The sequence below is a fragment of the Gopherus evgoodei genome, chromosome 7 (assembly GCF_007399415.2).
Source record: "Gopherus evgoodei ecotype Sinaloan lineage chromosome 7, rGopEvg1_v1.p, whole genome shotgun sequence".
Taxonomy (NCBI): Eukaryota; Metazoa; Chordata; order Testudines; family Testudinidae; genus Gopherus; species Gopherus evgoodei.
The window spans coordinates 88,633,099-88,646,415 of record NC_044328.1 but is presented as its reverse complement, the minus strand read 5'-3'; the positions used below and the strand labels follow the sequence as shown (position 1 = coordinate 88,646,415).

General features: G+C 45.3%; 1 protein-coding gene across 1 annotated transcript in view; it reads right to left on the bottom strand.

Annotated features, from left to right (window-relative positions):
• The window catches only part of SHISA5 (shisa family member 5), a 75,575-nt gene that overhangs the window by 6,432 nt on the left and 55,826 nt on the right, over positions 1–13,317 (bottom strand). The window contains exons 4-5 of the mRNA XM_030569328.1: positions 3,105–3,220; positions 241–459 (exon numbers count right to left, since the gene is read on the bottom strand). Of these exons, the coding sequence (XP_030425188.1) occupies positions 241–459; positions 3,105–3,220 (335 nt within the window). The remainder of the gene's footprint in view (positions 1–240; positions 460–3,104; positions 3,221–13,317) is intronic.

The window sequence follows — 13,317 nt, the reverse complement described above, 5'->3', positions numbered from 1 at the left end:
GGGGTTAGCTACCACGGGGGGGGCACGCTCCTCGGGTGGGAGGGCGATGGGCAGGGTTAGCTGGGAGGGGGTGGCGCAAGGTGGAAGTTTCACCTAGGGCGCCTTGCACCGGCCCTGCATGTGTATAATTAACACAGATTTGTTACAAATGCATTTGACTTCCTAGTGTGCTTAGTGTAAGAAAGAAGAAACATGACGTTTCTCTTCAATTGTGGTTTGCTCTCCTTGCTATGGCCTTACCTGCCATTGTCTCATGGTAGGCTGGTGGTCCTGAAACTTGAGTTGGATAAGGTGGAGGATACTGTGTTGGGTAGGGTCCTGCTGGCACTCCAGGTTGTGGCTGGACTGGTACAGGATGATATCCTTGATATGGTGCCACTGGGTAACCAGGTGGTATCCCGGGCTGCTGGGGATATGGTGCATGGACCACTGTGGTGGAAGTTGTGGTGGTCACAACAGCTATGAACATACAAAAGAAAGATGTATTTACTATTGAGCGTCAAGCAGACATCCAGAAGAAGTAATGAAGATATGGAATATTTTGAAAGTTCTTTCCTGTTCCCAAAAGGGAAATCACTGTTTGATTTGTCTTTGTAATTCACACCACGTAGAAACCCCAGTTCAGAGTTCTCCAACATATTCAGAGACTAGTACCCCCGGCCCTCACATTTAAGTCCATGACTAAACTTCCATCAAGTTCCATGGGAGTAGGGCCACCATGAGCCAGGACAATGGTTAATTTACCTCCTCCTTTTACTCCACAAAGGAGCCTGAAAAAATAGTCTTTGACTCTTCAGCTCATCTGAGAAGTTACTCACAATCCTCTGTAAAACAGATGATGATCATCCAATCATATGACTTTAAGGGAGAGAAGGTAACAAAGAAATTAACTAGATTCTCTTTAGGTAGATAGTTTTTAACTCCCTGTGTGAGCATTGTTTTCCACTGGTTCCTATTGTACTTTATTAGACTTTTTATTTTATTTTTTTAAATCTGTTTCTTCAATGCATGCTAGCACATATTCCTCTGGGATTTGTAGCCAAGTACATGGATCATGTTTGTTACTAATTTACTGGCATAGGTTAACACTAGCAACATTTGATCCTTGTTAGACAGATCTGTTACTCAGCATATTGGCTGAATAGCCACTTATTTTCACAGCTTTTGTTACATGATATGCCAATTACTCCATTAATTAATTGTCTCCCAGTTTATCTTAAAGAAGGGTACTTGACTTAATTCTCTACTGTGCCACTTACCACCCCTTTATATTGGCCTTGTAGCTTTACCATCTACTTCATAAACCCTGTGCGATGGTGTTTACAGGCCACATAGCAAGGCACAGGGCAGTACTGGGCCAGAGAGACCCTGCCCCTCAGCAGGTGCAGGGCATGGTCCAGATGGAGGGACAGTTAAAAGGGCTCTGGGTAGTTCATGGGCAGTAGGGAAGGAGTTACAGGCTGTACCAGGAGCTGTGGGAAGCATCACCACAGTATTGGTAAGGCCACTGTGGAAACCAAGAGAGGACCTGAAGAACAGGATGTTGTCCTCACAGCAGAACTACACTGATACTGCAAAGACTGTGACCATGCTCCAAACAGAGGACCCACAGTCTGGAAGGGAGTGACTCAACTGAATTGCAACTTAGGATGGCATAAAGCGTGGTCTAGAACACTGTAACACCCCTTTACAGCCCTGGATCAGAACTCAGTGGAATGGGAGGGCCTGGGTCCCTCGTCTTCTACTTCCCCTCCCTTCTGTCGTGACAGAATCCTAAGGTGTATAAGAGGGGATGCACAGGAGGGAGATACCTGCCATATACAACCTGACAGAGCTCCATCTAGAATGAGCAAAGAGAGGAGAACTGTAGAGTCACCGCCTGACCACTAGGCCAGCGTGCTATGAGATTGACCTGTTACACACAGTAAAACACATTCCTTTCTATAGCCAACAGTTAAATGGCATGTTTGTTTTTTAAATTGAGCAACTACAACCATTTTGTTTCCTGTTTTATCTTCCTCCCCACTTCAGAAGCATGGATACCACGTGAGACCTCTTCAAGCATAGGATTTGGTCCACCATACCTACTTTTAGTCCACTTTATCCTCATACCCTGCAAACATTCAAGCTTTTGATAAGCAAAATCTTGGGCTAAAATCTTGCGCTGGAATCAGGTAACAATTTTAAAGTGGTCTTGTTAATGTAGTTAAAACTAAATATAAAATAGATTTGTAATTAAAATGTTCCCTTGTCTAGGTGGTCAACAATACCAGTAGTTTGAGACACATTGGTCCAAGTGTGGGTTTCTTCTTTTAATAGATAAAATAGATATATTTAAAATAGATTTTCAATATAAATACGGACATTCCAAACTTTCTTTTGACTTCATGCCATTCTAGTTTTTAAAAGTTTAGGTTCTGGAAAATTATTAAAATAGTTCCCATTTCAAACTGGATTCTAGTGGGATGTCTAGATAGAAAATTAGGAGTTACGACTTATAAAGTGGTACAGTACACTGAGTCACAGTCAACACAACACAGCTTGTCCATTAACAAAAATTTCCTGTTTTAATTGACCTAATATGGCTAGCTCAGGAAATGATTTAGATAATCTGTTCTTCAGTGATAATCCAAAAGACAGATCATCAATATTCCATGTTTTAAGGTAGCATGAGATGGAGAGGAAGAAGTTCTCATTCTCTGAAGATTCGTTTAATCTCCTGGCACTGATGACCTTTCAGTAATTGCAACCACAGTTACTGTTGCACTGTTTGGACCTTGGTATATTTCCCATGGCCACTCTCTTGCGAAGACTGCCATAGGGAGGAATTTTAAAAGGAATCAATTATTCCATCTTTTGCTCATTAAAGAAAAAACATTTGAAAACAGGGAAAGACAATTATGTCCAAAAATATTCAGAGATTCCTATAACTATATCAGAGTTTGAAGTGTCTCAGAATGCTTACCTCTGGTATTCTGCGGGATGGTGTGTGGGAAAGACGGGGAGGGGAGGAGTTGTACTAGTTTGACAATGATGCTATTTACTAAAAACAAAACTTCACTGAAAAGAGATAAAAGTTAACAAAAATGTAAACAAATACTCACGCCGTTGCCTCCGACACATTTTATACAAGCAGCAGCATGAACAGGTGAAGCACAGAATGACAGTGACTACGAACACCACGAAGATGGTGACCCCTATAGCAACAAAGGTCCCAAAACTGAAAAAGAAGAGGCACTTGAAAGTCACACTGGTTTTTGTGCAGCTTTGTTACCACACCCCTACAATAACATTCTTAAGCGTTTTTGCATAGCTAAGGAGTCTGTGTGTCGTTCCAGTTCTATTTTTATTACCATTTATTGTTCACTATCACATATTTGAACAGTAAACAGCTTTTTAAGGGTCCAGGCCTGAGTGAACTCAAATCTATTGAAAGACAATGCAAGCAGGAAGCTGCTCAGCACCTCCTAGGAAGCATTAAATGTTTTGCGTGATTGAACCCTAACATGGATAGTTTAATCTTTTCTATTGTGATGTGGTTGTGAGTGTGTGTATGCTTTCAAGACTAGAGATATAAAGCTTCAAACTCATTTTAGTCACATTTTGTAATTTTGGACACTGGTTCTCAAATGTTCAGAAGCGCAAGACCACTTTTTTCATTAATAAAATTGTGGATTCCCCATTAAACATGGAATGCTTGAATCATGAGAATCCAGGTGCTCTGTTTGTTTTTTCCAAGCCTTCTCCCACTCCGAAGTCTTCACAGACCTCTTGGTGATTGCAGACAATGGTCTTAGACCCTGTGTTTTGCAGGTCTTGCCAGATCGGGATCTTGTGCAGTTTGGATGCAACCTGAAGTTATTACACTATCCAACTACATTCAGTAGTTTGCATTAGAAGATCTGGTCTTAGTGCAATTTCTGAGAGACAGGAATACTCATCACAGATAGCACCCTTGTTGGCAGTCTCAACATAGGCAAACCAAGGATTGCTTTGGCATTTTCTTTTTTTCAATAGTACCAAACCAAGGAGACAATACATGGTGTCTCAGAACTCTTTTTTATTACCCCTGATTATTTACCTTTTCCGTCTAGAGAGTTAGATACTTAGTGGATGTCTCCCATTTTCTGCAGACCTTTTTACTGCCATGCCAGATCATCAAGCTTTTCTGAAAGATCATTGTTTAGACATCCTATGTAGTCTTCTTTACTGATACATAAATCACAATGCCTGGGTTGTTCAAGCAAAGGCTTTTTATGCTTTAATTATAAAGTAGCTCAAGTGTATGCATTTAGCCAATCTGCTATTGTTTTCTGTGATTTGAAATCTAATGAAGCACTTCTTCCATTCAGTCTATTCTGTGGATTTAAATAGAAAATCTTGTGGACAGTTAAATTTGGCATTTATATTTCTTCTTTATGCTAGCTCAAAATGAATGAAATTCTGGCACAATCATTCAACAATGGTAAAAAACAATCACAGGAAATCACTTTCTTTTAACAATGAACTTTAATAAGGAACACAAGATTATGTTTAGAATTATCCTGCCCTCTGCTTCATTGCTGAGCTTCTGCCTAAAGTATTTCCCAGACTTCTTCCGGTCTTGTTTTCTGTCATAGTTTTAAATAAAACGTATGTATGCCTACAACCATTTTCACATTGGCAACTGAATAGCTATCAGATGGTGATTAGTTTTCACTACTGACAACCCAGGCAAATTGAAGGACTGACCTGAATTTGAGAGGCTCTGTGCTCCTATTGCCAATTCCTGAGGCCTCATGTCTCAGTTTTCCAGTACCCTGATAGGCTGGCAGCCAAGAAACATTAGTGAAATTAGAAGTAAAGGCTCTGTACTGTTATTTATTAAGTGAATGGCCAGTGCAAATTAAGACTGGGCCACACAGACCCATTACAACAGTGGTCCCCAACCTTTTCGTGTGGCAGGCGCCAGACGAAGGACCGTGGCAGCGGTGGAGCACCCGGCGAAATGTCGCCGACTTTCTGAGGCATTTCAGCGGCGACGCCTCTCAATGATGTCGCTTGTCGGCGGCAAGTGGCGTATTGAGAGGCGTCGCCGCCAAAACGCTGCAGAAATTAGGCGGCATTTCAGCAGATGCTCCACCGCCAGCCAGGACGTGGGAACATTTAGATGCGCCCACGGGCACCGCGTTGGGGACCCCTGCATTACAAGGTACTTTAAGCACATACTCAAAGGAACAAGAGGGAAAGGAGGCAAGTGCACAAAGATTCATATACGAGAATAATTTTGTTTGTGCACATACAGAAGCAGTCACACAAATCACAGCACAAGAAAATTTAAGTACTTCACGTATGGTCTTGCTACATGCTTTGTGTTTTTAAGAAACTAACTTATTTTAAAATAAAGATATTTCTGGCTCTTATTTTACAGATTGACTTGACTGACGAAATTATGCCCTGGTGTCTAGTTGTCCTCTTTGCTTATATGACTTACAATGGCCTTTCTTACCAGCACTGTGATACAGAAATAACTTACAGTTCAGCTGCATTGCCCACCAAACCGTCATATTATAGTACTTAAACTAAGGCCTGGTCTTCACTGATAAAAAAGGGGGTGTGTTTTTTACCTCAGGGTAACTAACATGAATAAACCACAGTAAAGACCAGACACTTCAGTTTTATCATAAGGTAAAGAGCTCCATATTTCCTCCATAGGTTGATCTCAACAAGTTGACCTCATGGTAAAACTGAAGTGGCTAGGTCTTCACAGTGTTTGTACCTCATGATAGCTCATCTGTATTGGTTACCATGAAGTTAAAAAAAAAACCACACACATGAAAAGCACACCTTTTTAGTGTTGAAGATAAGGCCTAAAAGTTGCAGTCTGTCCGTGATTGCCCCCAATATCTTGATTCCTTTTTATATGCTTATTCTTGTACTGAACTTAACATTGTAGTATCTCAGACCAATCCAAGGAGGAAAAAAAAGTGACTAACTCTTATATGGTTGCTTCTCTTAACTGTAAAAGGAAATTACATTTGTTTTTATAAAACACTGGTTTGCTATGTGCTGCTGTTTGTGACGACTAAGTTGAAGTTAGTTTCCTTGATCGACTAGCCAGTTCACAAAGTTCTATTGCCAAATAACTAGGTAATAAACATTTTGTCCATTTTTTTGACAGACTGCTAGCTGTAGCATCCTGGTCATTTACGTAACTGCATAACAGAAGGTGCACTAATAATAATCAGCCAAACAACAACACAGGACTTAAGCTATTTCTGTCAAAGTGTTTTGTTGGGAGCAACTCTTTTCCCCATATTAAGTAGGATCACTTTTCTCAGTGTTATCAAGCCTTTGGTAGACATTCCAGACAGAAGTCATGCATACAAAACACTGAAAAAAAAATTATGTATTCAAACATTTTGGGACTCCTAGAAACCACCTTCAAACCATTCCCCACACAAAGGGCCAGTTTCCTCCAAAAACACAACTATCATCACCAACCTCCCTCAGATTAACAGTCTTGCCACCGTGGATATCACCTGCCTATACACCAACAACCTTCACAATGACAGCATCACTGCCTGCCTTAAATATCTACAAGACAATGGACAACACTCAGACATCCACCTGAAATACATTGCCAAACTCATCCAATTCATCCTCACTCATAATTTTACATTCAACAAACATTTGTCCAAACCCTGGGAAAAGCCATCAGCACTAGAACGGCTCCCCAATATGCCAGCCTCTTCATGGATCTCTTGACGAATAACTATTTAACAAAAATGCATCACAAACCCAATGTCATACCTGAGATATGTTGATATTTTCATCATCTGGACAGCCAACCTAAACTCCTTAGCAGATTTCCACCACAACTTCAACAACTACCACTCAACCATTAAATTCTCTCTAGAACACTGCTGCACTAGCATCAACTTCTTGGACACCACAATCAGCATCAACTTCTTGGACACCACAATCAGCTTCAATAATGCTGTACTTTCACAAAGCCAGCAACAACCCCAGACACACAAAGAAATATCACCTATAGCCAGGCACACAGAAAAGAAGCTCTAGGATACACACCTTAACACACCTAAAACTGCCTTCACCAAAGAAGGATACTCCACCAGAGTAGAGACTGCATCCTGGAATGGAACACTCAAATATTCAGAGAACATGTTTCAATACAGAAAAACAAAAACCTGATCACACATCCCTAGTTGTCACCTACCACCCCACTTTGCAATCCATATGGGGTATCATTAAACAGTGACGACCCATACTCAATGGGGACCACATCCTGAAAGAGATCTTTCCCATACCCCCCTCCACTGGCCTTTGAACAACCCCCCAATCTTGCCATGCTCATCATCAGAAGCAAGCTCCCCACAGTTCAGGGCCCACCAAATCAAAGTGGCACCAGACCTTGCCAGAACATCAGAGGCAAAACCTGCAGACACCTCTCCACTGCTATGATAATCAATACATTTCACAATACACCTTTCAAGATCCATTGGTCCTACATATGCCCATCACAAAGTGTGGTATACCCAGGGCCAGTGCAAGTATATTTTGCACCCTAGGCGAAACTTGTGCTCCCCACCCCCCCGTAACATCGGTTCATTGAGGGGCAAATCTCAGCGAGTCTTTATAGACCCCAGGGGCCAGCCTGCCCAGGGGCTGCTCCCCAAACCAGGTTCCCCCCTCTCTGCCCCTTGAACTCCCCTTGAGGGAGCACAGCCCCCACATGAGCCCTCTCCACCCCGGCAGCCCCCTCCCCGAGTCCACTCACTGGCTTTACCAGACTTGGGCTGCTGCAGCAGCTCGGCAGGGAGGAGCTGCCTTCTGGGGGCTCCTGCAGCAGATGCATGTGGGCAGAGGCCCCCGTGCGCCCCCCCTCTGGCTCCCCCCTCACCACGCTCAGGTTCTGTGGCTCCCAGGAGCGTGAGCTGCCGCTGCTGCCCCTCCTGGAGCAGGCTCAGGTCCCTGCACCCGGCGGCGGCTCAAGTGCCTGGGAGCCGCAGAGCCCGAGCATGGAGAGGGGGGAGCTGGGGGGTGCCTGGGGGCCTCTGCCCGCATGCATCTGCTGCAGTCTGCAGGAGCCCCCCGGGGGGGCACCAAGCCATAGCCTGGGCAGGAGGGGCAGGGGGCACGGCTGTCCCCCCTAGCGGCGCTGCTGCCTTTGCAGGGCTCCTGCCCCCCTGCGCTGCGCCAGCTCCTCCATGGCTGGGGCTCTTCGCCCCGGCTCTCCCGTGCCTCTGAAAGGCGGCTCCTCCCTGGAGAGCCAGGGCACCACTTTTTCGCGCCCCCAGGGCCGTCCTTAGGATTTACGGGGCCCTATGTAGTAGTATTAAACTGGTGCCCCTATGCCCAACGGCAGCCTGAGCTTGCAGCCTGGTGGGGGCAGGGGTGGAGGGACAAGCAGAAAGAATAGCAAGATGCCCGGCCCGCCTCATGGTGGCAGAGAGTCACAGTTCCCTGCAGGGACCCCTGTACCCTCTTCCTCATGCAGAATGGACATGCAGAAGGTACCTAATTAAAAGCACTAAACTTGGGAATAAAAAATGTCAGTCACAGGTTTTTTGATATGCCCTGAAGTTTGTCAGACATTTATTTGCAAAAACTTTGTAGCAAGGGCGAGTCAGCTCTCTTGCTGAATACAACATTTAATATTATGGAATACATGATGCAGCTCTTCTCTGTTTTACATTTTCTTAATCAGTATTTCTAAGCTAATTTTATATTTTAAATGTGCTCTTAAGCCTTCATAAAGTAATCATTCCAGATTACTACATATTTAACTCACTTAAATAGACACTATGTTGAATTCATTAGTCACAGAGGTTTAGGCCTGGTCTACACTACGCGTTTATACCAAATTTAGCAGCGTTAAACCGATTTAAATCTGCACCCGTCCACACAACGAAGCCCTTTATATCGATATAAAGGGCTCTTAAAACCGATTTCTGTACTCCTCCCCGAAGAGGGAAGTAGCGCTCAAATCGGTATTGTCATGTCGGATTAGGGTTAGTGTGGCTGTAATTCGATGGTATTGGCCTCCAGGCGGTATCCCACAGTGCACCATTGTGACCGCTCTGGAAAGCCATCTGAACTCAGATGCACTGGCCAGGTAGAAAGGAAAAGCCCGTGAACTTTTGAATTTCATTTCCTGTTTGGCCAGCGCGGAGAGCTCACCAGCACAGGTGACCAAGCAGAGCTCATCAGCACAGGTAACAATGCAGTCTCCGGAGAATCGAAAAAGAGCTCCAGCATGGACTGCACAGGAGGTACTGGATCTGATCGCTGTATGGGGAGAGGATTCCGTGCTAACAGAACTCCGTTCCAAAAGACGAAATGAAAAGACATTTGGAAAAATTTCCAAGACCATGATGCAGAGAGGCCACACCAGGGACTCAGTACAGTGCCGTGTGAAAGTTAAGGAGCTCAGACAAGCCTACCAGAAAATCAAAGAAGCAAACGGAAGGTCCGGGGCAGGGCCGAAAACATGCCGCTTCTACGCTGAGCTGCATGCAATTCTGGAGTGTCCACCACCACTACCCCACCCCTGTCTGTGGTTTCAGAGGTGGGGGTAATCTTAGCCATGCCTGAGGATTCTGCAGATGGGGAAGATGAGGATGACGATGAGGAGGAAGAGTTTGCAGACAGTACATAGCACTCCGTTCTCCCCAACAGCCAGGAGCTTTTTCTCATCTGACGGAATTATCCTCCCAGCCCTCCCAAGCCACTATCCCAGACAATGAAGCTGCAGAAGGGACCTCTGGTGAGTGTACCTTTATAAATATAAAACATGGTTTAAAAGCGTTTTTTTAATGATTAATTTGCCCTGAGGACTTGGGATGCATTTGCAGCCAGTACAGTTACTGGAAAAGTCTGTTAACATGTCTGGGGATGGAGCGGAAATCCTCCAGGGACATCTCCATGAAGCTCTCCTAGAGGTACTCCAAAAGCCTTTGCAGAAGATTTCCGGGCAGGGCAGCCTTATTCTGTCCTCCATGGTAGGACCCTTGACCACACCATGCATGTAGCAAATAATCTGATATCATTGCATAATGAAGCCTAGCTGCGTATGGTCCCGGTGTCTGCTGGCATTCATGCAACATTCGTTCTTTATCTTGCTGTGTTATCCTCAGGAGAGTGATATTGTTCATGTTAACCTTGCTGAAACTCAGGAATTTAATTAAGGGGACAGAGATGGCCATTCCTACTGGGCTGTTTGCCTGTGGCTTAAAAGAAACCCTTCCCTGCAGGTAGCCAAGCATGGGGAAGGGCGGCAGTGACTGGCACTGAGCTTTTTCGCGTTTGGCTAGCAGGGATCTTCCCTGCTACCAGTCACGTGGTGCGCGGTGTGTGTGTGTGTTTAGCTGTGATCTTCCATGATACCAGCCACGCGGTAGGAGGAAGGGTAAAGCAATCATCCCAGAGAATTGGATGGGGGTGGGTGGTTTCTGCTGATGCACATTAACAGGAAAGAAGCAGCACTCAACAGGCTTTGCTTGCTATTTGGGAAAGGAGGGCACTGGGTATATGAAGGCTGCAGAAGACAATGGCTTACCATGGCGGCAAGCCGAATTCTGCTGTCCAGACCCGTGTCTGTGAGATCTCTAACACCAGAGCCACAGGCACTCAATATTAAGATGCAAAATGCGACCTTATAGTGAAATCACATGTGCTACGTAAGGTGAATAGTGTTGTTCACCGTGAAAGAGTATAACCATTGTTCTGTAAAATGTATCTTTTTAAATACTTCTCTCCCTTTTTTCCCTCCGTCATGTAGCTGCAAATTATTCAAGCCTCCCTACTCTGTCCCAAAGGCTATCTCAGATAAGGCAGCAGAAAAAAAAGACGTGAGATGAAATGTTCTTGAAAATCATGGAAGTAACCCGCAATGAAAGAGCTCATCTGAATGAGTGGAAGGACGTGGTATCAAAGTACAGGAAAGATGCCAGTGACCATGAGGACAGGACGGACAAACGTGAGGACAGGAGAGACGAACGTGAGGACAGGAGAGACGAACGTGAGGACAGGAGAGACGCTTGAGATGAGAGGTGGCGGCACGAGGATCAGCGGTGGCAGGATGCAAAGCTGGGGCTGCTGCGTGATCAAACTGACATGCTCTGGCATACAGTGGAGCTTCAGGAACAGCAGCAGGATCTTAGAGTGCTGCTGCAGCTCCTGTATAACCACCCTCCCCCCTCACCATGTTCCTTAGCCTCCTCACCCACCAGATGAGTAAGAACAAATGGGGGAAGGGTCTGTGCATCCGCTCACTCCACCCCAGTGGACAGCCCAAACCAAAAGGCTGCCATTATTATGAAATTTTTTTAGTGGCCTTTTCCTTCCCTCCTATCCTCCTCCCAAACCCCATCCGGGCTACCTTGTCAGTTCTCTCCCTCTTTTTATAATTAATTAATAAAGAATACATGATTTTTAAATGAGAGTGACTTTATTTCCTTAGAAAGCAAGCTGTGTTCGGGGGGGGGGGGTGGCTTACAGGGAATGAGTCAATCAAGGGGTGGTGGGTTCCATCAAGGAGAAACAAACACAGTCACACCGTACTCTGGCCAGTGATGAATCTGGTTTTCAAAGCTTCTCTAATGTGCACTGCTTCCTGGTGTGCTCTTCTAATTGCCCTGGTGTCTGGCTGCGCGTAATCAGCGGCCAGGTGTTTTGCCTCAGCCTCCCACCCTGCCATAAAGGTCTCCCCCTTACTCTCTCAGAGATTGTGGAGCACACAGCAAGCAGCAACAACAACGGGGACATTGGTTTGGCTGAGGTCTGACCGAGTCAGTAATGTACGCCAGCGCACCTTTAAACGGCCAAATGCACATTTTACCACCATTCTGCACTTGCTCAGCCTGTAGTTGAACAGCTTCTGACTACTGTCCAGGCTGCCTGTGTATGGCTTCATGAGCCATGGCATCAAGGGGTAGGCTGGGTCACCCAGGACAACTACAGGCATTTCAACATCCTCAACTGTTATTTTCTGGTCTGGGAAGTAATTGCCTTGCTGCAGCCGTTTAAACACTACGTTCCTGAAGATGCAAGCGTCATGAACCCTTCCCGGCCATCCCACGTGGATGTTAGAGAAACATCTCTTGTGATCCACCAGTGCTTGCAGCATCATTGAAAAGTACCCCTTGTGGTTTATGTACTGGCTGCCCTGGTGCTCCGGTGCCAAGATAGGGATATGGGTTCCATCTATCGCCCCACCACAGCTAGGGAATCCCATTGCAGCAATGCCATCCACTATGACCTGCACATTTCCCAGAGTAACAACCTTTCGTAGTAGCAGCTTAATGATTGCTTTGGCTACTTGCGTCACAGGAGCCCCCACAGTAGATTTTCCTACTCCAAATTGATTCCCGACTGACTGGTAGCTGTCTGGCGTTGCAAGCTTCCAGAGGGCTATTGCCACTCGCTTCTCAACTGGGAGGACTGCTCTCATCTTGGTATTCTGGCATTTCAGGGCAGTGGAAAGCAAGTCACAAAGTTCTATGAAAGTGCCCTTACGCATGTGAAAGTTTCGCAGCCCCTGGGAATTGTCCCACACCTGTAACACTATGCGGTTCCACTAGTCTGTGCTTGTTTCCCGGGCCCAAAATCGGCGTTCCATGGCTAGAACCCGCCCCATTACCAGCAGGATCTCCAATGTACCAGGGCCCGCCGTTTAAGAGAATTCTGTCTCCATGTCCTCATCACTCTCATCGCTGCTCTGCCGTAGCTACCTCCTCTTCACCTGGCTTTGCAGGTCCTAGTTCAGCATAGACTGCACGAGAATGCGTGAGGTCTTTAAAACGTCCATGATTGCTGTCTTGAGCTCAGCAGGGTCCATGCTTGCCGTGGTATGGCGTCTGCACAGTTCACCCAGGAAAAAAGGTGCGAAACAGTTGTCTGCTGCTGCTTTCATGGAGGGAGAGGTGAGGCTGTACCCAGAAGCAACAGTGACAATGTTTTTTGCCCCATCAGGCACTGGGATCTCAACCCAGAATTCCAATGGGCAGGGGAGACTGCGGGAACTATGGGATAGCTACCCACAGTGCAACGCTCCAGAAATCGATGCTAGCCTCGGTACATGGACACACACCGCCGAATTACTGTGATTAGTGTGGCTGCGTGCACTTAACTTTATACAATCTGTTTTAAAAAACCGGTTTCTGTAAAATCGGAATAATCCCGTAGTGTAGACATACCCTTAGTGTGTTCATAATAATGTTCATTGCTTTTAGAAAAAGGGAACACTAATTTACTTTGTATGATCTCCATAACAATACACATGTTTATGAAATTTCACCAATTTTAAAAAATATG